The sequence below is a fragment of the Papio anubis genome, chromosome 17, assembly GCF_008728515.1.
Source record: "Papio anubis isolate 15944 chromosome 17, Panubis1.0, whole genome shotgun sequence".
NCBI lineage: Eukaryota > Metazoa > Chordata > Mammalia > Primates > Cercopithecidae > Papio > Papio anubis.
The window spans coordinates 15,244,914-15,270,821 of record NC_044992.1 but is presented as its reverse complement, the minus strand read 5'-3'; the positions used below and the strand labels follow the sequence as shown (position 1 = coordinate 15,270,821).

Genomic DNA, 25,908 nt, shown 5'->3' with positions numbered 1-25,908 from the left:
AATACCAAAAACTGAAACAAAACTAGTAATTGCTTTTTGTTTGTTTGTTTGTTTTTTAACTATGTAGAGAATTCTTCTGGTTAAGACTAAGCATCAAAAAAAGAGATCCTCCTTAGAGCAATTATTAAACAATTCCTCTTGACCCACACTTCCAAATTAAGTCCATAGTTCTGGAATATGAAATCATTTTCATTTTAAACATAGTTGATGGAAGGCAACTTTTAAACAGAAAACTGCAGTTTAAAGTTGCCTCAAACTGAGGAAAGAACTGACCTGTAGCCATGGTAGTAACAAGCAACCACCCACAGCCAGTTGTAAATACAGTCAATCAATCAGTGACCATTGGCCTCTCTCACCAACCAATATCAATGTGGGCCACTTGCTTCTGAAAGACAGCCAATCAAACACAAACTCACTCCAATCCACAAGCCTGGGAGTATTAACCAACCCACAGCAGCCTTGCTTGGACAGCCATGTTTCTCCAGATGATGTCAACCCTCTTATGCCGCTGAGAGTCTGCCAATCCTTCAAGCCTGCTCCTCCCACAACCCTATGTAAGATCAACAGCTGCTCTGTCAGAATACAGAGTGCCTGATCAGCATAGCTCTCTTACAGAAAACAATACATTCCAACTTGGTCTTCTAACTTCAAGTACTGAAGGTTCGTAATCACTTGGAAACAACTTTTAAGTCCATTAAATTTACCACCCTTATATTTTAATTTTCTTTATAAATTACCAATGAAGTATGTAATTCCTTTGATCCATTTTATCATAAGTAAAATTATCATGATTATTAGTAAAAGAATAGTGAGTAACCACAATATTGAGCTTTTCTCTCTAATGGAATTAGAAAACTATTAATATAAACAATGTAGCTTATTACAAAGAGTCAAAAAATCCAAAAATGCATATAATTGCCAGGCAAAGGTGTTAGAATGAGCCTGTGTCAAACCTTTTTTTTTTTTTCTTTTTTTTCACATGTGAATCAGTCTAATGCTTAAAACAATACACGGAAGGGTAAACTCCACTTGCTCATTTAATAAGTATTTATTGAGTAGCTACTTATTGCAAGCTAGGCTCTTTTCTAGACACACAAAAATCCTACTCATGGGAGTGAAATAAACACCATAACAGTAGATAGATTAGGCAAAATATACAGTGTTAGAGGAGAAAAACTAAAGCAGGAAAATGAAATGTTTACAGGTTTGAGAGGAGGGGTGGTGGGAATTCTAGGATAGCCAGAAAAGTCCTTACTGAGAAAGGGGCTTTGAAGTAAAGAACTGAAGGAATGCAAAGAGAAAGCCAGGAGGCTAGCTGAGGAAAAGGCATCCCAGACAGAGGGAACTGCCCAGTCAGAGGTCTGCCTGGAGTATTTATGCAATAGTGATAGAAAAGGAAGAGCAAGAAGTTCAGTGAGAGCAAAGGGAATAAGAAACAGAAGTTTAAGTGAGAGAGAGAACAGGGCATATCATGTGTTGCCTTCTAGGTATGAGGAGGAACCCTGACACATACTCAGAATGAAATGGGAGGCAATTAGATGGTCTGAGCAGAGGAATGACATTCATCTGACTTATGTTTTAAATACGGCCACTGAGTTAAGGATTAATGAAAAGAAGTTTCTTTAAAAAAACAAAACGAAACAAAACAAAAACAGACCAATTAACAGTCTATTACACGCATCTAGACAGCGGATGGTGGTGGCTTGGAAATGGAAGATATGACTGGCTTCTGGATATATTCTTCAGGTACTCCTGACAAGATCTGCTGACAGACTAGATGTGAGGTGTCAGAGAGAGAGGTGAGTCAAGGATGACACCTTAGTCTCTAGCAGAGCAACTGTAAGAGTTGCCATAAATGCAAGTAGGAAAGACTATGAGAGGGGTAGGTATGAGAAAGAATATCGGTATCCCAATCTTGGACCTGGTAAGTTTGTGATACCTAACAGTTCATGACCAATCAAACAGAGATGTCAAGTAGGCAGGTTGGCATAGAAGTCTGGAATTAAGGAGAGAGATCTAGGCTGCAGACATGTGTTTGGAAATCATTAGCACACACAAGGTAATAAAAGTCATGAGAAAGAAGATTGAGGACTGCATCCTGGGACATACCATGTGTAAAAGGTGGGATATGAGAAGAAAGCAAAACAGACTATGACAGATGAACTAGAAAGGCAGGAAGAAAAGCCAGGTGAGTGAGTGAGATCCTGAAAGCCAAGTGAAGATACTGTTATGGAGGAGAGAGTTTTCCATTGGGTCCAATATTGCTGACAGGTTAAATAAAATGAGGTCTAAGAAACAATGTCTAGATTTACAAATCAGTGGTAAACTTGAGAACAACAATCTTGGAAGAGTGGTGGGAGTGAAAATTACTGGTGTCAGCTCAAGAGTGAATAGACAGGAAATCTGAATCCATGAGTATAAACCATTCTTTCAAGGCCAACATACCTAGGGGCATGACGTTGATGATCTAATTTTCTTCTTGTTTAGCTGTATTTTTCAATTCTTATATAACTATATACTATATTTTTACCTTTTAAAAGTTTTATTAAATCATATCTATATGGCATTTTTGAAATGCCAGATGAAGGTATTAAATAAAAAATTCATTAACTTATAAAACCAAAAGACCTCTTGAACATTTCTAGATTATATAAGCTGATTATCATTTGCTCATGCTTATATATAAAGACCAAGGAAGACTAACAGTTTCAGGAGAAGTATTTCTTGCTTGATAAAAATCATCTAACTCTAGAATATTTTATACTCATCAAATATACAAAGTAATAGTCAAAATATGGAATTCTATAACAAGAATGAAAGGGGACATGTGCAGAAAATAATCTTATTTTGTAAATCAAATTTGTCGAAATTATATGAAGCTACTGTTGAAAAATATGGTGTGTTTCCTACTGGAATACATTATCTTTTAAAAGGAAGGATAATGGCATGCATGTAGGGTACCTTTAAAAAGAGGATTCACTGCATAACAGCACATTGGTTTTAGCCCAAGGATCAGCAAATTGGTGCCTGTGGACCAAATCCAGCCCACTGCCTGTTTTCATAAGGAAATTTCCTTGAAATACAGCCACACTTATTCCCTTTATAATTCACAAGGCCTAAAATATTTGCTAACTGACTCTTTACAAAAAGAGCTGTCCAATTCTTAGTTCAGTAGATCTAAGATCCTCTGTTGTATTTTAGCAAGTCTTACCCAGTATATTGAAATGCTTATACGGAATATGAATCCCCATGTGCAATCCCTTGGCAATATTCAGATTAATTTGAGGATCTGGTATTTCAGCACTCACGCATTGAGAACAAAAAACAAAAATTTAATAACTAGAATTATGTTGCTAACAAGGTACAGTGTCAATGTAGCATGTAGCTAGCTTCCTTTTGTAACTCAGTAGATATTATGAGAATTCCAACAAAACTGGCTTAAGATGTGTCATTAAACCAAAGCCTTTAAATAGACTTTAATTGTGAAACAATAAGTACACTCCAAGTCTAACAACTTCTTTTATTAAAATGATTGCATACTACATTATTTTCTGGGTATGACAATTGTACTATTTCCTTATTGCTAAGGATTTCGACTATCTCCAACTTTTTGATATTATAATGCTATAATAAATATCCTTATACATAAGTATATATGTAACATATGTAAATATCCTTAACATAAATATATCATATATATTTAATATTATATATATTTAACCTATTAGCCTATTGTATGTTATATACTACATGTAATGTCTTTAACACATATGTGTATGTGTTTACACAAGTCATATTTTCCTGTAGGATCGCATCCCAAAAGTGAAGTTGTTAGGTTAAAGAAGTGACGTATTTGAAATTTTGATACATGCTACTAAACTACCCTGCAAAAAGGATTCATCAATTTCATTTAACAGCAGTGTATAAAAATGCCTTTTTCTTTACATTTGCCAATACTTCCTATTTATTAAATAAAATATCAATATGATTGGAAAACATGGTATCTCATTGTTAGTTTGCATTTTTCTGATAACCAAGGAAGGCTGAATATCCTAGTAAAAGTATAAAATTTGTTCATCATGAATATTAGCCCAAATTAGAATTCATTTCATAGCACATAATTGTCTCCTGTTTTTTGTTTCTGTTTCTGGTTGGTTTTTTTTTTTTTTTTTTTTTTTTGAGATGGAGTTTCACTCTTGTTGCCCAGGCTGGAGTGCAATGGCATGATCACGGCTCACCGCAAACTCTGCCTCCCACAATCTCCACCTCCCGGGTTCAAGCGATTCTCTTGCCTCAGCCTCCTGAGTAACTGGGATTACAGGAATGCACCACTACACCTGGCTAATTCAGTAGTTTTAGTAGACACAGGGTTTCTCCATGTTGATCAGGCTGGTCTTGAACTCTCGACCTCAGGTGATTCACCTGCCTTGGCCTCCCAAAGTGCTGGATTACGGGCGTGAGCCACCGTGCCTGGCCAATTGTCTCCTGTTAAACGTTGCTGTACACTTACCTGTCATGCTCTCCATTCTCCTTCCTAGGAATCTGCTGATTTAGTCCATCATCATCACTGCCAACAGTAGCACCATCAGTTAGGGTTCCTGTTATTTCTGTTCTATTACTTCTGTGCTTCTCTATTTCTTCTTCAACCTTGAGTAAGAGTTTGATGTTAAGGATGATTGTTATTGCTTTATTCAATACAAAGAACTTCTTTCTGCTTTCATTGATTTCATCGCTCGACTCAGTTTAATATCATAATTTTAGTCATTAAAATATTTGGTGCTTACTTTAATTTTATCACATCTGGAACTATCATCATATAATTATAATTATTTTAAGTTTATCATCAACATTTTTGTAAAGTTAGCTTCATTTCTGTTTCAATGAATGAGACAGAATTTTCCAAAATTTCAACAAGGGCCCTCCTTAATTTTGTGCTTTCATTCCCAACCACCTGTCACTATGTGTTATGAATTTTTACCTAATTTGACTGGCACAAACACAGAAATAAGAAGACAAAGACACAAAGCATGTCTTCTTCTGTCTTTTTGCCACTTGGCTTTCATATTAAACAGCCAGATTGAGAAGATACAACACTGTGGGGCTTCAGGAACAGAAAGGAAGCTTCCCTTTTCTGCACTAAGTTATTCTTTTCTCCCACTAACTTTTGTCTTTTTTTTTTTTTTTTTTTTCATGTGAATCCTGGGATATCAAAAAGGTGAAGGGGCTTACTGAAATACAAGTCTGCCACAACACAAAAAGCAGAGTGAAACTGCTGAGCTAGGGTGGAATTCTGGAAATGGGATGCTTCCCAAATTTCACGTTCAATAGCCATAAAAGTTTATAGCTGGGGGATATACAGTGTAAGAGTCTACTTTAGCCTACTGTCTATTGATAACTGGGCTAACGCCAAAAATGATTAAAATGATTGATCCAAAGCCCCTAAGTGCCATTACCTAGAATTTTGTGGCGCCAAAAGAGACAATACAACTCCATAATGCTGAATCAGACAAACTCAGCAAATTAATCAGATAGGTTAAAAGTGTGACTTGGGCAAAATAATTTAATGCCTTAGCGGAGGGTGGGAGGCCTGCCCTAATCAATGTAGAAGATTCAGCTTTCTACTTTGGCATCATATACTAAGTTTTTGGCTAAGCATTTATGCTACTTATATGGAAAAAATATGTATGCCAAAACTTACTGTACTTTGTTAAACAACATAACACAAAAGTCTGATTCAACAAAAACAGTGGAGAGTGGTTATATTAACAAATATATTAAAGTGTATACACTTGTTGTTGAAAAATATTTAAAGTGGTCATGATGGAATTGTAAGTTCCAACAGTTTGAGTTAAACAGATAAACCTGAAAAGCACAATAAACAGATTCATTGGCCAGGAATATTTGCTGCAGCTCTCAGGGCTGGATACTTTTTTTTTTCTTTTCTAAGAGATGAGGTCTCACTATGTTGCCCAGGCTGGAATGCAGTAGCTATTCACAGGCACGATCCCACTACTGATCAGCACGGGAATTACTTATGACTTGCTCCATTTCCGACCTGGGCCAGTTCACCCTTCCTTAGCCAATCTGGTGGTGCCCCGCTCCCAGGAGGTCACCATATTGATGCTGAACTTAGTGTGAACACCTGATCGGCATAGCACACTATGGCCCAGAACGCCTGGCCTCAAGCGATCCTCCTGCTTCAGGCTCCCGAGTAGCTGAGACTACAGGTGTTTGCCACCATGCCTGCCAGATACATTTTTATATCTCTTCTTAGTCATTGCTTCCTTTCTACTGTATTCCCATCTTATTGTTAGACACAACTCATCTTTAAGTCAGTAAAAGGAAAAAGCCCTCAAGCTCCTCACATTTTCTTTAGCGATTTTCTTGATGCTTCTCCTGGTTCTGAAGGTCATATGATATATGGCTAAATGAGTTTCACAATCCATACGCCACTTGGAAGACTGACAGAGAGACTTAGGTCAATTAAGAAACAAAGATTATGAGAAAGTTTTCCTAAACTCCTATTACTTAGAAATCATCTGTTTCTACACACAATTCCAGATTTGGACAACCAAACTGTATGCTTTTCATGTACTTTTCCTAAGTTGAAAATCAGAATGGACCAGATAATTAATAGAGAAAAAACAAAGAGTGGCAGCAAGTAAAACCCTACCGCTTTCTGAAGCTGAACGTTTTCTTTCTTCAAAGCCAGGAACCCTTCTTCTAATGTGTCGACCTCATTCTTAAACTTTTGCATGTCTTGCTGTAATTCCTCATGTAGATATACTTCTGATGTTCTGTCAGAATCTGGTGGTAAAGAACTCAGATTTTCTAATTTAGGTTTCAGGCTTTTATAGTTATTTGTACTGCAACTGTCACTATTTTGGTTCATATTTTTTGTCATTTGCAAATCAAACTCTTAGAAGGGGTAGGGGACAGGAAAGAGTGAGAGCATGACAGGCAGCAACAAAAGGCAGAGAGAGGCCTGAAAGAGTATATGTATTTGCCTACAATCGAGGGATGGGTCAGCAGGACAGGACCAGCAGTTCAGTAAGGCCAGAGAAAGGGCACACGGTGGAAAGGGCTAAAGATGGAGAGCAGAGCAGAAGTTACATTATGAAAGCCTTATGTATAATTTTAAATGCATGGACACTAATGTTCTTAAGAGTGGTCCCTGGTCTTATTTGCACTGGTGATAAAACACTGTCAATGCCAAAACCAACATCCCTAGTGAACACATTTATTAACGCAAGGTGGTAGCTCATGTGGACACAGTCAAGGAGATACTATGCAGCAAATTCTTAATGAGTCTCATTAATTACTGACTTGGAAAGTTAATTCTATAATACACAAAGTTATAGAAATGATAGGAAGTACTTAATATTTGCTTTTGGAAGGTTTTTTTGCTTTTTGTTTTTTGAGATGAGGTCTCCCTCTATTGCCCAGGCTGGAGTGCAGTGGCGCAATCTCGGCTCACTGCAACCTCCACCTCCTGGGTTCAAGTGATTCTCCTGCTTCAGCCTCCTGAGTAGGTGGGATTACAGGCATGCATCACCACGCCCGGTTGGTTTGTTTTTTTTTTTGTATTTTTAGTAGAGATGGGATTTCACCATATTGGCCAGGCTGGTCTCAAACTTCTGACCTCGTGATCCACCCGCCTCGGCCTCCTAAAGTGCTGAGATTACAGGCATGGGAAGGTGCCTTTTAAGTTATAGTGCATATAGTTATAACTAACAGCTGTGAATTCAGAGCTGTAAAAATAAAGCAAAGAAACCACATTGTGTTTGAGTCAGCAATCTTTAGGTCTCTACTGAGTTATCCTAAATAAAATCTCACATTAGTCCCTAACCATACTTAGTCCCTACATTCTAAATATAATCCTACTTCCTAAAGAAAATCATGCTTTCCCCTAATTCTCCATTACCTAGATGTTGCTTTGGTTAAAGGAAGAATACAAATATCCTGCCAAAAGGTATTCTGTTTGGTGCAAAAGGTGAGTAAACACAAAGCACATTCTACCAGAAAAAGTTTTTTTAAGTCAGAACTATAACAGTATGCAGGCAAGCAGAGGCACTCTAGGACTGAATTCTCTATGCTTCTTTGTTACCGTCTTTGCTCTCTTTGTTTTCTGGTAGCTGTGATTGGCACAGGTCACGGAGAGTATCATTCTCTGAGAGAAGTATAACTCCAATGTTCATCTTTTCTCGTTCTGCTAAGTTCATCTGTCCCAGTTCTTTGGTTGCTGACTGATTTTCAGGCATTGATGGTGATACAGATGGACATTTATCATCAACGTTCAGAATCTTGGATCTCTGACAAGCCTTGTCACTAAGGGTCAAATTAGTAGGATGCCAATCTGAAAAATCCAAAAATGAAGTTTTCATTTTTAGGATGTAAATAACACAATAATCTGACTAACTTGTATACATGCTTTCTTCACAGAAACAGTCCTTCGTCCTGCTCTCTCCCAAAACACTCTACACATTCAGGCTTATTATATTTTACATGTCCTATGCTTGCAATTCATTCAGGTAAGTTTAATTAACTATCATCTCTCACTTTTCTACATTTTTACTGTTTACTATTACTTACTTTTATTCACTCAGCAGTCTCTATTACATATTTTTCTTTCTGTTAAGAATCTTCATGGATATAAATTTTTTATAAACAGAATTTATGTGTAACCATTTTAAGCTTAAATATACATGACAGCATTGTGTGTATGTATTGTAGAGACACAGGATTTACAAAAATTCATAATAAATATACTTTGAAAACTATTTTAATTATAATGAGATGGTCTTTCCTCAATGCCCCACTATCTTCAGAATTTACTTTCAAATACTTGGATAAACTTCATACATTTATTTGCAAAATGACAGCCATAAGGGCCCTAACTGTTCCCATATAAAAACAGGAGTAGTCTAGGATCACACTAGATCCAAAGAGCACACAGTGCCACGAAACAGGAAAGGAATACGTAACAAAACTATTTTCCTTTTTCCTATATAAACAAAATTGCTGGGATTTAAATTTTTTAAGACAAGTGAAAGAAAAAAGCCAAAAACACAGAAGTGAAACTTTGAAGTCCATTTCATCATAAAGGGCACATTTATTCACAACCACATATGTGGGTTAAAATGTTGGCTCTAAATTATGATCTGAGGATCTCTGGAGTTTCAGGTCCGGGCAGGGGGGCCAAGACGTCAAATAATACAAAATGTTACTTGCCATCTTCACTCTCGTTCTCTTTCAAGTGTACAGTGGAGCTTTTCATGACATGGTGTGTCATAACATCATAGCTCTAATGGTGACTGGGTCATAGTTCTAAAGGCTATTGGAATGTATGGCTGTGCATGCTTGTTTTTCAAATATTTTAGTTTTTGTTTCTAAAATAGTAAATACCAAAAGATACAACCGACTTAAATAAAAGCTCTTTGGAATCTACAATCATTTTTATTTATTTTAATTATTTATTTATCATTATGAAGAGAGTTTAATTGAGATCCAGTCATTTGATAGAAAACCAGAGCTTCCTGTGTCAATAAGGACTGACCTCAAAAATGTAATGTGACCAGATAAAAGAAAGTTGCAAAATATGTAGAGTGTACAACAATTTATATACAATTTTAGGACGAGAAAACAAATTCTACATATTATTTATGATCATACACATATGTAACAAAATGTTTTAAAAGGGAATGTACATGATAAATGCTTAATTCCGGGTGTCGGTTACCTCTAGGCAATAATATTTAATCATATAAAATACTTCCTTTTTTTGAAGTATTATCTCATTTCACCACCCTCCATCATATCCACCTGCTTCTTTTCCCTTCATTTACTCCTTATACTCTCTGCCTTCCACATTCTTTATTCCCCCTTTTACTCTTATTCTCTTCCTTCTATCCTGACATTGCATATCTAGGGTTCAGTACTATCCACAGTTCCAGGCATTCACTGGGGGGTCTTGGAACATATCGCCCATGGATAAGCAGGGAAAACTGTACATTTTGTTGTGTAGGTCTATGGGTACTGTGCTATGTTATATGGCAAAACATAGGGAAGAGATCAGGGACAAGGATCTTTGCAAAGGCTTTTCAGCTGCCAGTGGAGAAGAGCTCAAGGGAGACCAATGTACTCACTCTCACTACTCCTCTTCTGGGGCAGATGCTGGTTATGTTTACTTAGTTCTAGCTATTTTCTCTAGCACAAACAAGGCTCAAATTCACCTCCCATTTTACCTCCCATGGAAAGAACCACTGGAAAGATCACTCCCTTAAAGAGCTTATTCACTCTGAGCTGTACCATTCATTCAGAGAGAAGCTTAAGAAGAAACACTGCCATGGTGGTGGCAGGTTGCCAGGGAGAACTACCTGATATGAAAAATATATATGAACAGAACTATCAGCTCACTCAAGCTGCCAGAATGTGCCAACAGTTGTTACTCTCTCTGGTGAAAACAAAATTATTTTTCACTTCTTGTAAAGAAAAACACTGGTATTTCCTATGACAGAGCATCTAGTTGTAGATGAGCCATATTATAATAATATAGACTATTTTCAAGCTCATCCCTAAAAGGAAGACAACCAGAGAGGAATATATTTATTCACCTGTAGTGTTCACTGCCTGATTTTCTTTTTAAGTGCAAGTTAAGTATGCAAGACTTTGTGATTCCAGTTTTATAAAGTCCAGCTCTTGAGATTATCCCGTCCCATTGCTAGAGTCTATCTGGACCCATCTCCTAGAGCACGATGGTCCAGTTAGTGCTCTGCAGTACTGCATGATGCCATTTTCCCCCACCCTCCCCATTACATGGCAAATGTCTACAGAAACCACGCTTTCTCGGCATGTCAGGTCATATGCCATCAGATCCTATTCCGATGAACAAAACATGAGGAAAACAAAGGCAAGGACAAAGAACATCTAAAATGACAGAATCAAATTACCATGGAACTTTATTGTTTAAATATTCAAAAAGATATCCACCACTGTTTTATTCCAACTATATGACTGGTCTGGAAAAAGCAAAACTATGGAGACACCAAAAAGACCAATGGTTGCTAGAAGCCAGTGGAGAGGAAAAGATGATAAAGGATAGAGGTGAAGGATAGAGGATATTTAGGGCAGTGAAACTATTTTGTCTATGACACTACAAGGGTGTATACATGCCATTACACATTTGTCCAGCACCATAGAATGTACAACACCAAGAGTGAACCCTAATGTAAACTATGGATCTTGGGGGTGATGTGTCTGTCAAGGTAGATTCCTCAACTCTAACTCTGATGAACTCTGATGGGGTTACTGATAATGAGGGAGGCTGTTCATATGTCAGGGGTCATGGGGAATATGGAAAATCTCTGTACCTTCTCAATTTTGCTGTGAATCTAAGACTGTTCGGAAAATAATGTTATTAATTTTAAAAAAAACATACTCAACTGAACTTGCTATTATCCTAAATTATAAAAGGACAGAGTCACCTTGAAAATTGCAAATCACTAAAGATCAAGGTAACAGAATATGAGTGCTATCTCCCAAACTGAAGCATACAAAAACACATAAAGCAATTAATTTTAATTGCATACTTAGGCAAAAATATTGATAAAAATGATTGAATATCTACTCTTATTTGATAATTATAAACAGGGATTTAGCATAATATGAATCAAAACTGGTCCATCCCTGAAAATAAAATGAAAGACAATTTTTATTCTAATTTTAAATCAGAACACATTATGCCTATTTTATCCCACAATTTTGCTGAAAGGCTAATCAGATAAGAAGGACAGATTATAATTACTTAATATTGTCATAGTAACTGATGTACCAATACCTGTTAAATATTCACCGAATGACAAAAATGTAAGCAGCCTTGCTACTTTATATGAATAATGCAATGGAAACCAGTACAATGTTATGGTCTATCATATTGTTTGCTATTATATTACATAAAATTTTAAGGTAACACCAAAAATTTAGTCAGGGTCACAGCTGCTGGGCAGCAAAGATTTCATATAGCAGGCACGAGACATCCATCCTTAGAAAGGCTTGCTTGCAGGGCTAGTCCTTGGCTGGTGTTTGAGACCTTGAATTTGGGAGGGTTCCCACCATTCCCTAACTTAGAAGAAGGGAATGGCTCACTGTGCCTAAACTGTTTGTGGAAATGTGGTTTACTATGAACAATTAATTTCCTCCTGGGAGTCTAGAATTTTGTTACATGTGAGGGAGAGGAAAGGTTGCCTATGTGACTAGCCTCCCTCGAAAACATGGGTGCTGAGCCTCTAATGAAACTCTGGTAAGGTAGATAACACTGCACATGTGTCGTCAAAATTTGAGGCTGGGGGAATTAAGCATATCCTGCTAACTACACAGGAGATGACTCCTGTAGCTTGTGCCTGGCTTCCTCTAGACTTTGACACATGCACCTTTTCCCTTCTCGAATTTTGCTTTGTGTCTTTTCATTGTATTAAGTGTAATAAATCAAAGCCCCGAGTATAACTGTCTGCTGAGTCCTGTGAGTCCTTCTCAGTGAATTACCAAACCTAGGGTGGTCTTGGGAACCCCTGAGAAATTGCATTATACAATTTTTTTATTGTTTAAGTTGATGTGTTACATGTGACTACAATCAGAAGGTTATTTCACAGAATGCCTTTCCCTAATCTGCTTATTTTTTATTTTTTGACATTTGCCTTGGAGATTTTTGTACAGTGGTGTGATCTTGGCTCACTGCAGCCTCTGCCTCCCAGGTTCAAGTGATTCTCCTGCCTCAGCCTCCCAAGTAGCTAGGACCACAGGCGTGCACCACCACACCTGGCTAATTTTTTGTGTGTATTTTTAGTAGAGACAGGTTTCACCATGTTGGCCAGAATGGTCTTGATCTCCTGACCTTGTGATCTACCCTCCTTGGCCTCCCAAAGTGCTGGGATTATAGGCGTGAGCCACCGTGCCCGGCCCAAGATCAACTCATTTCTATAGTGTTAAAAAGTCTGGGCAGTGAGTGGTGGCCCACGTCTGTAATCCTAGCACTTGGAAGGCCGAGGCGGGTGGATCACTTGAAGTCAGGAGTTTGAGACCAGCCTGTCAAATGTACCGAAACCCTGTCTCTACTAAAAATACAAAAATTAGCTGGGCATGGTGGCTCGCGATTATAATCCCAGCTACTTGGGAGGCTGAGGCATGAGAATCACTTGAACCTGGGAGGCAGAGGTTGCAGTGAGCTGAGAGAACGACACTGCACTCCAGCTTGGGTGACAGAGTGAGACTTTGTCTCAAACAAAAAAAAAGAGTCTGTCATAAGCTTGCCTTAGGTATTCACTTCATTCCCAACCATTCACATCTCATATGTTTTGCACTAGCAAAACTGAACTGCTCATAAATGCTGCAAAGTTTACTCAAGCATCTTACTTTTGCACTTGCTGTTCCTTCTGCCAAAGACACAATCTTCTGCCCACATCAGCCTTGTGCCTCTTTACCTAGAAAAGTTCTACTCACTCTGTATGCTTACCTTAAATTCTACCCACTTTTTTACAGGTTTCATTCCTCACCACATAAAGTGTCTGGCACATATTTAACATAATAAATGATTACCATATGCTTCCAGAGGGCATGTAACACGCAGTAGTAGGCACTGAATAAATAATTAAGCAAATAATTAAAATGACAATGATAATAACAAGCTCCTGGGTTTTGTTTGTTTGTTTTTCTTTTTTGAGACAGGATCTCACTCTGTTACCCAGACAGGAGTGCAGTGGCATGATCATAGCTCACTGTAGCCTCAAACACCCAGGCTCAAGCAATCCTCCCACCTCAGTCTCCCAAGTAGCTGGAAGACCAGGCACCTGGCACCATGCCCAGCTAATGTTTTATTATTATTATTATTATTATTATTTTTTTTTTTGAGACGGAGTCTTGCTCTGTCGCCCAGGCTGGAGTGCAGTGGCCGGATCTCAGCTCACTGCAAGCTCCGCCTCCCAGGTTCCCGCCATTCTCCTGCCTCAGCCTCCCGAGTGGCTGGGACTACAGGCGCCCGCCGCCTCCCCCGGCTAGTTTTTTGTATTTTTTTAGTAGAGACGGGGTTTCACCGTGTTAGCCAGGATGGTCTCGATCTCCTGATCTCGTGATCCGCCCGTCTCGGCCTCCCAAAGTGCTGGGATTATAGGCTTGAGCCACCGCGCCCGGCCCTATTTTTTTTAATTTAGTAGAGATGAGGTCTTGTCATGTTGCCCGGGCTGGTCTCGAACTTCTGGGTTCAAGTGATCCTCCCATCTCAGCCTCTCAAAGTGCTGAGATTACAGGTCTGCACCACTGTGGCTGGCCCCAACGGTATTTTTAAATGTTTGTATTCTGTAACACTAGAAAAAAAATGCTTAGTATCTAAAAGACATTTGATAATTATTTGTTAAGTGGACAAATGAATAAATGATTTCTTTGAAAATTCTGTTGAAAAAACACAGAAATTAAATAGAGAAAGCTCTATTCTATTATGAGCACCTCAAGGACCAAAACTATGTCTATTTCCTGTTTGTCTCCCATAACTTGCAAAACCTAACTTAGGGAAGTTCTTTGACTAATATGTACTAAATTAAAGGTATCCTCTTACAGTTTAGATTGTCCAGTGCACTAGGCATCACATCTTGGTAGCACAGAAGCATTTTTGCTATTGTGAAACATTTTTTTTTTTTTTTTTTTTTTTTTTTTTGAGAGTCTCGCTCTGCCGCCCAGGCTGGCGTGCAGTGGCCGGATCTCAGCTCACTGCAAGCTCCGCCTCCCGGGTTCACGCCATTCTCCTGCCTCAGCCTCCCGAGTAGTTGGGACTACAGGTGCCCGCCACCGCGCCCGGCTAGTTTTTTGTATTTTTTAGTAGAGACGGGGTTTCACCGTGTTAGCCAGGATGGTCTCGATCTCCTGACCTCGTGATCCGCCCGTCTCGGCCTCCCAAAGTGCTGGGATTACAGGCTTGAGCCACCGCGCCCGGCCTGTGAAACATTTTTATACTTTTATTACAATTTATTGAGCCTAGAGTTGGGCTATTTGAATATTTATTATGATAATCTTTTGGCTAATGGTAACAGCATACCTTGCTCTAACAAAATAACTGTTAACATAACAATTAACCAGCAGGTAGAAAAACACATCTTGTTCTAATGAAGTAAATATACCTCATTCAATTTAAAATTAGGGGGAAAGTCAATAATAGTGACACCTTGTTGGTTTATAAGTATGTGACATGACCTGTTCTTCCCAACAAGGAATTGCTTTTCTGACTTCTGCACTCAGAAGGTATCTTTAAAAAATAATTTCCCATTAGTATTAGTGCACATTGGGTATGTTTTGCAGGGTTTTTTTTTTTTTTTTTCTGAGACAGGGTCTCACTCTGTCATCCAGGTTGTGATCACGATCACAGCTCACTACAGCCTTGACTCCCAGGCTCAAGCAATCCTCCCATCTCAGCCTCCCAAGCAGCTGGGATTACAGGTGTGCACCAAAACACCCAGCTAATTTTTTATTTGTTTTTGTAGAGATGTGGTCTCACTATGTCACTCACGCTGGTCTGGAACTTCTGGATGCAAGCGATCCTCACACCTAGGCCTCTCAACGTGCTGGGACTACAGGTGTGGACCAGCACACCTGGCCATTTCGCAGTTCTTATTGCCATTTGTTTATGGTGCTAGAAAGGTATTGCTGAGTTTCCAGTTTTGAAACTAATTTCTTTTTTTTAGTGACACAAATCACTCTGTAATATAGTTAGCCTTTGAACAACATGGATTTGAACTGCAGGGGTCTGCTTATAAGCAGATTTTCTCCCACCTGAGACAGCGAAGACCAATCTTCCTCTTCCTCCTTCTCCTTAGCCTGCTCAACTTGAAGACTATGATGAAGAGTTATATAATGATCCACTTGCATTTAATGAACAGTAAGCATATTTTTTCTTCCTCATGATTTTCTTAACAGTTTATTTCTCTAGCTTCCTTTATTGTAAGAATACAGCATATTAATACATATACCATACCAAACATACCTTAATTGACTATGTTATCAATAAGGCTGCTGGTCGCCGGGCGCGGTGGCTCACACCTGTAATCCTAGCACTTTGGGAGGCCGAGACGGGTGGATTACAAGGTCAGGAGATCAAGACCATCCTGGCTAACATGGTGAAACCCCGTCTCTACTAAAAATATGAAAAATTAGCCAGGCGTGGTGGCAGGCGCCTGTAGTCCCACCTACTCGGGAGGCTGAGGCAGGAGAATGGCATGAACCCGGAAGGCAGAGCTTGCAGTGAGCCGAGATGGCGCCACTGCACTCCAGCCTGTGTGACAGAGCAAGACTCTGTCTCAAAAAAAAAAAAAAAAAGGCTGCTGGTCAACAGTTGGCTATTAGTAGTCACGTTCTTGGGGAAGTCAAAAGTTATACACAGATTTTTGACTGCAGAGGGGATCAAGCATCCCTAAATTCCATGTTGTTAAGGGCCAACTGTAATTGATATTCATTTACTAAACATAAGTCATTTATTTTAAAAATTAAATAGAAGTTCCAATTTCATAACAAGTCTAATTCATTATAGTGTGACTATAAAGAAAACGTACAACTTACTAACTTAAAAATATCTTTTTCCTATTTATACAAAAATATCACATAGGATGTTAGGGACCATAATTAAATAAATTTTTTTCAGACCAGATTGTTTGAAAAAATAAATGACCTGCAATTAACTTTTTAAATAATTGTGAAATCTAACCTACCCAGAAAGAAATTAAGAGAAAAATGTACAACAACTTACACACACATGGATTATTTTTAAACTGCTCTTTCATGATCAAAACTTCCTTACTCTTACTTTTTTTATCTATGGTAGGACCACCGAAAATAATTCACTATCAGAAGTCTTACCTGGATTGTTATTTTGAGGAAGACTTTCAGGTGTCTGTTTTTCCTTATATTCAGGAATTAGTTGCTGAATGCTATGGAAAAAATGTAATAAATGAAATTACTCTTTCAAAACAAATGAAAAATACCAAATATAGGAAATTTTTAGAGTATTTCAAACAATATCAGAGTTAATATCAGAACTTTAATTATCCCATATACTTCAATATGTGAGTTCTACCAACTTCTCTTTAAGCTTCTAAAGAAGAAAAAACGACAAGTACTCATGAATTGAAGGGAGTATATAGCTCCGTAAACTAACTCACATTAGCTTGGCATAATGGAAGGTGTCCTAGCGCTATTACCAGCAGCTATTTGTTCTCTGACAATTTGCTTCTCTTAGGTTCAATGTATTCTTCTAAAAAGCAAGGATTTTACTGCCTTATTTCACTAGGTTGTTAAAGATTTAACGAGATAACGTTTTGTAAATGCTCAGAGAAACAGTGAAGCAATGAAATAACTTGTCCTTGCGCTTAATTGCTGAAATGGTTTTGGAATCGCAAGTAAAACCCAATGTGTATTTTTTCCAGAGATTCTAATATGCAAATGTTGCAGTTTTCCAAAACTGTAATTAAGTACTAGTTTTGCTTATTAGTTTTTCTATTCTTTGTGGCTTACAATTTTGGGCATCACAGCTATTTCATAGTTTGTAACTAAATTTACTTATAAATATATTATTTCATCAAACTAGATAACATCACTGTGCCCTATTACTGAGCTCATCAATCACGTCAAGGGCAGAAAGCTAATAGATGTCAAGACCTAGCTTGGACTCCTGTTCCATACAGACTCAAGCCCTGAATCGGCAGATCTTTGTTAGAACGATGCTCAATCCCCATGTTTATCTCCAACTGACATGGAAAACAACATTCTACTTTTATTTTTTGTTTTCAGTTCCATGAAAGAGATGCAAGTTGACATTCTCTCATTTCTGAGATACATACTAACAATATATTTATTTGCACACAACATCCCACTTGTTACTCAGCTCCATTCTCACTCCATAGATCACCTTACTGCATATTTTTGTAGTGAAAAATCACAATTATTAATATTAGGTGACACCCAGTTTGCTTTGATTCACACTGTTTCTTTGGAGCTAGTCAGCAAATAGTCAAATGAACTCCCAGTGATTGCGCAAAATATGGACCACTTCAAAAATCTGTGCATCATCCTTATACAGGGGCCATGCTAATTTTCTCTGCATTTTGTTTCGATTTTATTGTATGTTTGCTGCTGAAGCAAGTACAAAGATCTCCGTTTTTTGTTTTTGTTTTTGTTTTTTTTGAGACAGAGTCTCGCTCTGTCATCCAGGCTGGAGTGCAGTGGTGCGATCTCCGTTCACTGCAAGCTCTGCCTCCCCAGTTCATGCCATTCTCCTGCCTTAGCCTCCCGAGTAGCTGGGACTATAGGCACCTACCACCACACCCGGCTAATTTTTCTCATATTTTTAGTAGAGACAGGGTTTCACCGTGTTAGCCAGGATGGTCTCGATCACCTGACCTCATGATCCACCCGCCTCAGCCTCCCAAATTGCTAGGATTACAGGCGTGCCCTGCCAAAGCTCTCCTTTTATACATGGATACTCATGATTCATGGATGAGGCTTAGCTCTGTTAAATCCAACTAACATACTTGAGACTCAGAATTCTGGTGACAGTTTCCTGCCACAACTCTGGGAAAGGATAATATGGGACCTTCCACGAGCTAAGAAAAGGTATCATACTGGATATAAAGGGGCCTTAGCATACAGATCTGGTAGCAATGAAAAAAGGAAACTCACCTCTTTCTGCAACATTATTTGAACTGAACCCCGAGGGCCTAAAGGATAACTTATCATGAAGGTCTTGGCTAAGTCTAGGGTGAGATAAAAAGCATAACAGGTGGAGTTTCACCATGTTGGTCAGGCTGGTCTCGAACTTCTGACCTCGTGATCTGCCCTCCTCGGCCTCCCAAAGTGCTGGGATTACAGGCATGAGCCACCGAGCCCGGTCAACATGATGTTTTTAAGGATGGAAGGAACCTGAGCGATAGTAGAATGTGTCTGCTGTATAATAGGTATTCAGCTTATGTTTGACGAATAAATTGAGAAAATGGATAAACAGTGGGGAAGTGCAATATTTTTTAAGAAAACTCCTGTAAAGTAGAGCAACACTTTTGCAATAGTAATAATCATTTATATTTGCTCCCGTCTCACTAAGAGGCCTAGGCCCCGACCCCTCCGAGGTTTCCCCATCCCGGGTGCCATGGGGCCTGCGGGCACCACAAAGCCGGTGTCCCGGACAGGATGGCGGGCCCGCCTCCTTCGCCTGGCCATTACCTCTTCTTCCTATCCCTCTTGTCCACGCCAGTGTCTCCAGGAGCCAGGACGCGCTCCACCCCAGGGACGTCGCCCGACCGGGCAGCTCTGTGGAGCTCACAGAGATATTCCAGGCGGACGTCGTGCTGGGGCTGGTCTAAGGCGCCCTCATCGTGCTCGCTTTCGACGGCGCTGTTTTTCCACCAGCGCTGGTCCTCCTGGCTCTCGACGCTAGGGGTCTTCCTCATGGCAGAGACTGCCGGCGTCAGAGACCCCTCAGTCCCTCCCCGCTTTTCTCCACCCCAGAAGGCCATCAGTAGCGAGCTACTGCCTCGGCCACAACCTCCCAGCAGGAAAGCCCGCGGTTTCCAATCTGTGAAAGGAGCACCGCCAAGCCAGAAATGCCAAGCCAAGCGATCACTGCCACGCCACGCCAAGCGACCACCGCCAAGCCAAGCTACCACCGCCAAGCCGAGCGATCACCGCCAAGCCGAGCAACCACCGCAAAGCCTCGCGGGTAAGGCCAAGCCACGCGGGTAAGGCCAAGCCAAACCGTTACATACCAGTGCGCCTGCGCGCCGGTGACGTTACTGCACCTGCAGTTCCAGCCTCCCAGAAAAAAAACTTCTTGGCCTGCAGGTGGTGCTGCAGCTCCAGCGCCAGCCTGGGCTGGCGGATCCTCCCTGGGAGGGTTCGGGATGGCAGCGCCCAGCCTGCCTGTCATGAGTGACGCCTCACAGCGCCGCCGGCGCACCTGCTCCTCGGTTTGCTCGGTTCAGGGGTGCAGGCCAGTTCCCGCCCCCGGTGCCGCCATCGCTTGGCCGCCCCGGGCTTGGCCACCGCAGCGAAGCTGCCCCGGGGTCCGCGCTGCAGGACGCAAGCGGAGTCGGATGGCTGGGTCAGAGCGGGCTGTCCGTCCAGCGGGAAGGGTCTGCCCGACCTAGCTGCCCTTCCAGCTCCTACCCGGCCTGCGCCCGGAGCCAGGGACCAGCTCTGGACATTCCGCTGCTTTAGGATGGGGCCGAGCAGCCGCTCCCCGCCCTGTGCTGCAGCTCCACGCGCATCTGCCCAGGGTCCGTGCGGCTGGCGACCCAGGCGGGTCGGGGAACGCCTGGTGCCACCGGGGTTGTTAGCCTCCAGTCCGTCCTGACCCTGCAGCCCGCGAGCACCAGTGAGATTTAAGAAAAGTGACAGCTGGGCGCAGTGGCTCACACCGGTAATGCCAGTGCTTTGGGAGGTCGAGGCAGGCGGATCACTTGAGGTCAGGAGTTCGAGGCCAGCCTGGCCAACATGGTGAAACCCTGTCTCTACTAAAAATACAAAAATCAGTTGGGCGTGATGGCACACGCCTGTAGTCCCAGCTACTCCGGAGGCTGAGACAGGAGAATCGCTTGAACCCGGGAGGTGGACGTTGCAGTGAGCTGTTATAGTGCCACGGAACTCCAGCCTGGGCGACAGAGCAAGACTCCGTCTCAAAAAAAGAAAGAAAGTAAAAGAAGGAAGGAGAGAAAGAAGGAAGGAAGGAAGGAAGGAAGGAAGGAAGGAAGGAAGGAAGGAAGGAAGGAAGGGAGGGAGGGGACAAAGGAGAATCTAGAGAGCACTCAAATACTAATTCTTTAGGACAATTAAGACAGATCGCGTTATGAAAAACAGATTTTGTCACTGAAGCCTCAGGGCTTCAGCCTAGGTCCTGCGCTGCTCACCCACAGAAAGCCAATCACTGAGATGAGTATTGCAAAGGAAGAAGGCTTTAATCAGGTGCTGCAGCCGAGGAGATGGGAGCTCAGTCTCAAATCCATCTCTCTGATCGACTAAAATTAGGGATTTGTAGTATAGCAAGGAAGAAATGTGACTATGTATAAGAAAACATGAACTAGGAAGGAGTAAGGGAGCAATCATTTAAAAAAGGATCTTCGGCCAGTTGCAGTGGCTCCAGGCCTGTAATCCCAGCACTTTGGGAAGCCAGGGCGGGCGGATCATGAGGTCAAGAGATCGAGACCATCCTGGCTAACATGGTGACCCCCTGTTCTCTACTAAAAATGCAAAACTTAGTTGGGTGTGGTAGCACGTGCCTGTAGTCCCAGCTACTGGGGAGGCCGAGACAAAAGAATCACTTGAACCCGGGAGGCGGAGATTGCAGTGAGCCAAGATTGTGCCACTGCACTCCAGCCTGGCGACAGGGCTAGACTCCATCTCAAAAAAATAAAATAAAAAAGTAATATCTTCACCTTGGCTCCTCAATCTTGGCATGATTCCCCCTGTGAGTGGTTTCTGGGGTCTCAGTTGGCATTTAGTCACACGTATGACATTGCACATATTGTGTGCACGTCTGCACAGCTCAGCAGCGTCCTGGGTGAGCCTTGAAGGGTGATCTTCACATAAGCCTGTGGTCTGAGCAAGAATGCTGCACATGGGCAGCAGAGGAGCCAGCAGGAGCCCAGTCCTCTGTGGAAAATTCCAGCACCACCCACAAGAGCAACTTCCGTGGAGACTGACCTGACAAGGATATATGCATGAAGATGCTGGTTTGAAAACAGACTCAGTGTAAGGGTGGGACTTTGAAAACATATCATTGATGAATGTCACTGAGAAAAAATAACTAGAAACAAAATATATTTATTAGAAATATTACAGTCATTTAACATACACTTTCCTGTGAATAGTTGGGCGCGGTAGCTCACGCCTGTAATCCCAGCACTTTGGGAGGCCGAGGCGGGCGGATCACAAGGTCAGGAGATCGAGACCACGGTGAAACCCCGTCTCTACTAAAAATACAAAAAATTAGCCGGGCGCGATGGCGGGCGCCTGTAGTCCCAGCTACTCAGGAGGCTGAGGCAGGAGAATGGCGTGAACCCGGGAGGCGGAGCTTGCAGTGAGCCGAGATCGCGCCACTGCACTCCAGCCTGGGCGACAGAGCGAGACTCCGTCTCAAAAAAAAAAAAAAAAAAAAAAAAAAATGAATAGTTAAATACATCTAATTAGCATGTCAGATCCAAAAGTGCTGGATACAATCTAGTGTGCTGTTTATAGACACGAGGCTGCAGATGTATCAACTACACTCAACTGATGTAGTTAAAATTAGTGTGCTACTCAGGATGTTACAGATTTAGCAAAACTCCAACCTGGATCAGAGGAGCGAAATGCCCTGTGAGTTGAGGCAACTGTAGATATTCAAAATGCTTCTAAAAAGGCTGTGAAGTTATATCCCTTACTGCATGTCATTGGTAGGTCATCTCAAAATGGCACTTGAGCTTTGGAAGAGTGAGAACTGTTGCTGGATTTGACAGTGGGTCTGCATCTAGAGGCCCGAGTCCTCCATGTCCACAAGCCACTCCTCAGTGGGGAAGAGAAGGGGGAGACTAAGGGAGTCTCTGTAATGTTTGTGGGCAGCAGGAAAGAGAACATGGCAGAGATTCCTCACCGTTGGATGGCTTGTCCCCTGGGGATGTGTGTTTTTGTCTAACACCCACCGGCATCTACTTGGGTTGGTCTCTACAAAAGCTGTAAAACAACAACTGAATGAAAAAGGAAAACAAAAGACTAATACTGTTTTTGAAATGAAAGGGGCTAGGACAAGAGAAGTTCCTGAGAATGTTATGCCCGCAGGGCGGGAGCCATGGGCTACCATCAGACAAGGAAAATTCAATCTATGTTCAATGCAGAGGACAACGACTTCTCACCTTGAAAAACTCCCCCACTCTACTGGGGCTTGCATTTTGCAGCTATCTTTCATATAAAAATTATACATTAAAAAAAGGATCTTTAAAAAAGGATCTTCAGAACCACCAAAGAATTTTAAATGACTGTGTACTGGCTGAGGGAAGATGGAAAGAAACGTGGCTGTTGTGGCCTCTGAAAGTCTCAGGACAGAAACTGGGAATGGCACACTCTGCTGAGTATAGAAAATGTAAGATGCTGACCTTGTTTTCCCAGTTTACCAACTTTCCACCTTCACCTGGTGCTCAGAGCTCTGTTAAAAACAGACCTAAAAACCCTACCCCTTGGCTTAGCTGGGGGTGGGGGGGCGGGGGGACTGCCTCCCCCAGGTCCTGCACCTCCACACGCCAGCAGATGGGTTGGGGGAGCCTACTAGCTGCTATGCTGGAGGGCCTATTCCTGTACCCCTGAGGCCATCAGTCACAGTTCCAGGACCCCAGCAGAACCTTCCCTTCCCGGAAAAACCACCTGTATTTCTTTTCTTTGTGTGTGTGTGTGTGTGTGTGTGTGTGTGTGAGACAGAGTCTTACTCTTTTGCCCAGGCCAGAGCGCAGTGGCACAAACACAGCTTACCGCAGCCTCAAACTCCTGGGCTCAAGTGCTGCTCCCACCTCAGCCTCCCAAGCAGCTGAGACTACAGGTACCTATCATTGTCCCCAGCTAATATATTTTTTAAAATGTGGGCCAGGCACAGTGGCTCACCCCTGTAGTCCCAGCACTTTGGGAGGCTGAGGCAGGCATATCACTTGAGGTCAGGAGTTCGAGACCAGCCTAGCCAACATGGTGAAACTGTTTCTACTAAAAATACAAAAATTTGCCAGGCATGGTGGCATGTGCCTATAATCCCAGCTACTCAGGAGGCTGAGGCAGTAGAATCGCTTGAATCTGGGAGGCGGATGTTGCAGTGAGCCAAAATCATACAACTCCAGCCTGGGAGATGGAGTGAGACACTCTCTCAAAAAAGAAAAAAATTCTTTTTGTAGAGTCAGAGGTCTTGCCAGGTTGCCCAGGCTGGTCTCGAGCTCCTGGGCTCAAGCAATCCTCCCACCTCAGCCTCCCAAAGTGCTGGGATTACAGGCATAAGCCACCATGCCTCACCACCATGTGTATTTCTACGGACAGAACATGGCATTCCTCTTCTACATGCACACCCACTGGCAAAAAAAAAAAGAAAAAGAAAAAGAAAAAAAAGGTAGTCGGGGAAACTCCTTGAGTTATAAAAATAAATTGCACATGGCCTTTCATGTTTCTTTCCTTCTTTTTAACCTAAAGAGAGCAGGATACAGACAAAAATGGGGAGTTTGGCCACAGTCATTGGCAACTTGGGCTCCCATTGGAGAGGGGCTGGTATGGCCCCAGCATGGAGGGAGGGAAATTGCAACACCATTGCCTAGAGTTGGTTCTAGATGGTTTGCACATAATTACTCAAAACAGAGCCAATCACAGGTGGGGTGTGGCGGCTCACCGCTGAGTGAGCTGAAATCGGGCCACTGGCACTCCAGCCTGGGCGACAGAGTAAGACTCTGTCTCAGAAAACAAAAACAAAAACAAAACAGCTGGGCTTGGTGGTTCATGCCCGTAATCCCAGCACTTTGGGAGGCCAAAGCAGGTGGATCACCTGAGGTCAGGAGTTTGAGACCAGCCGGACCAACATGATGAAACCCTCTCTCTGCTAAAAATACAAAAAAAATTAGCCGAGTGCGGTGGTGGGCACCTGTAATTCCAGCTACTTGGGAGGCTGAGGCAGGAGAATCACTTAAACACGGGAGGCAGAGGTTGCAGTGAGCTGAGACGGCACCATTGCACTCCAGCCTGGGCAATAAGAATGAAACTCCATCTCAAAATAAATAAGTAAAAATAAAAATAAAGAACAGAACCAATCACAGAAAACACCCACTCCCACTCTGGGTATCCCAAGACAGCAACTGCCTCCCCACATAAAACCCTGTAGTAATTCCAGCTTAAATCTAACAACCAACAGCTCAACTGAACTACTTGGGATATTACTTTCCCCCACTTTAATGGTGGGCAAAGAAGAAGTACAGGGTTGATTTAAAAAATGCTTCAGACAAGTGCCTGAAGCAGCAGAAGTGGTAACTTTATGGTTGAATTGGTTCTGACTATGTGTCAAGTTTCATTTAAATACAAAGGCATGGGTGATATAATGACCATCGCCAAACAGCTGCTCAGGAGCTCCAGCAGGCTGCCTGCCTTGTGGCTGCTAGGGAAAAGTGTCCACCCTTTCAGTGGTTCTCCATGCAGCTGTGCTTCAATCGCCTAAAGAACTTTCAAAACATATAGACTGCATCTCTGGTCCCATTCCAGACATTCTGAAGTCAACCAACTAGGGCAGCCAAGAGTGCTTTCAAAAGGGTCCGCTGGAGGTTCTGATGCAGAGCCACAGCTGGGATGCACTACCAGGGCTGGGGCGGAGTCTCTCGTCTCAAGGTGGCTTGAGAATCAGAGATCCGCTGACCCGTGCAGCCCAGCTGCCATCTCTACAAAGGTCTGGCTTGGAGGAGGGGACTGAGCTCCTACCTCTCCAGGAATGGTCAGGGGCTGGACCTGCAGCCTCTAGAACCTGGCTCTGAACCAGTGACTCAGATCAGCAAGCAGAATGTACTTTGAGTAGTAATGGCAGTCACTGTCATTCTCGGTGACGGACTGGAAGGATGATCCTTTGTTGAAGGGGCACTAACAGGCTATTTGGCACTTAAAACAGCAAGGGATGGGCATTACCCATTTCCCTCAACCACCTGTGTGAGCCACACCCTCACTCACTGTGTAGTGCACACAGATCTGCCCCAAAGAATACCACAGGACCACTAGATGGGCACCTGGGCCAGATCGAGCACTTCTGAGGGACTGGGGCAGCTCTGGTGGGGGGCTGTGCTGCCACTTGAGGTGACCAGTAGGGTGCCGGGGCAACTGCATTCTTCTTTGTTAATTATAAATGGGCCTTCACTG

The 25,908-nt window shown here is 42.0% G+C and overlaps 1 protein-coding gene and 1 non-coding gene across 2 annotated transcripts in view; both read right to left on the bottom strand.

Annotated features, from left to right (window-relative positions):
- The window catches only part of LOC101025815 (coiled-coil domain-containing protein 144A), a 77,180-nt gene extending 57,460 nt beyond the window's left edge, over positions 1-19,720 (bottom strand). The window contains exons 1-5 of the mRNA XM_009189728.4: positions 19,246-19,720; positions 16,891-16,961; positions 8,108-8,356; positions 6,674-6,807; positions 4,511-4,647 (exon numbers count right to left, since the gene is read on the bottom strand). Coding sequence (XP_009187992.2) covers positions 4,511-4,647; positions 6,674-6,807; positions 8,108-8,356; positions 16,891-16,961; positions 19,246-19,538 — 884 coding nt within the window. The 5' untranslated portion in view covers positions 19,539-19,720. The remainder of the gene's footprint in view (positions 1-4,510; positions 4,648-6,673; positions 6,808-8,107; positions 8,357-16,890; positions 16,962-19,245) is intronic.
- On the bottom strand, positions 18,065-18,169 carry LOC116271211. Its single transcript, XR_004179632.1, has one exon. It is a non-coding gene; the product is annotated as a U6 spliceosomal RNA (small nuclear RNA).
- Positions 19,721-25,908: the final 6,188 nt, after the last annotated feature.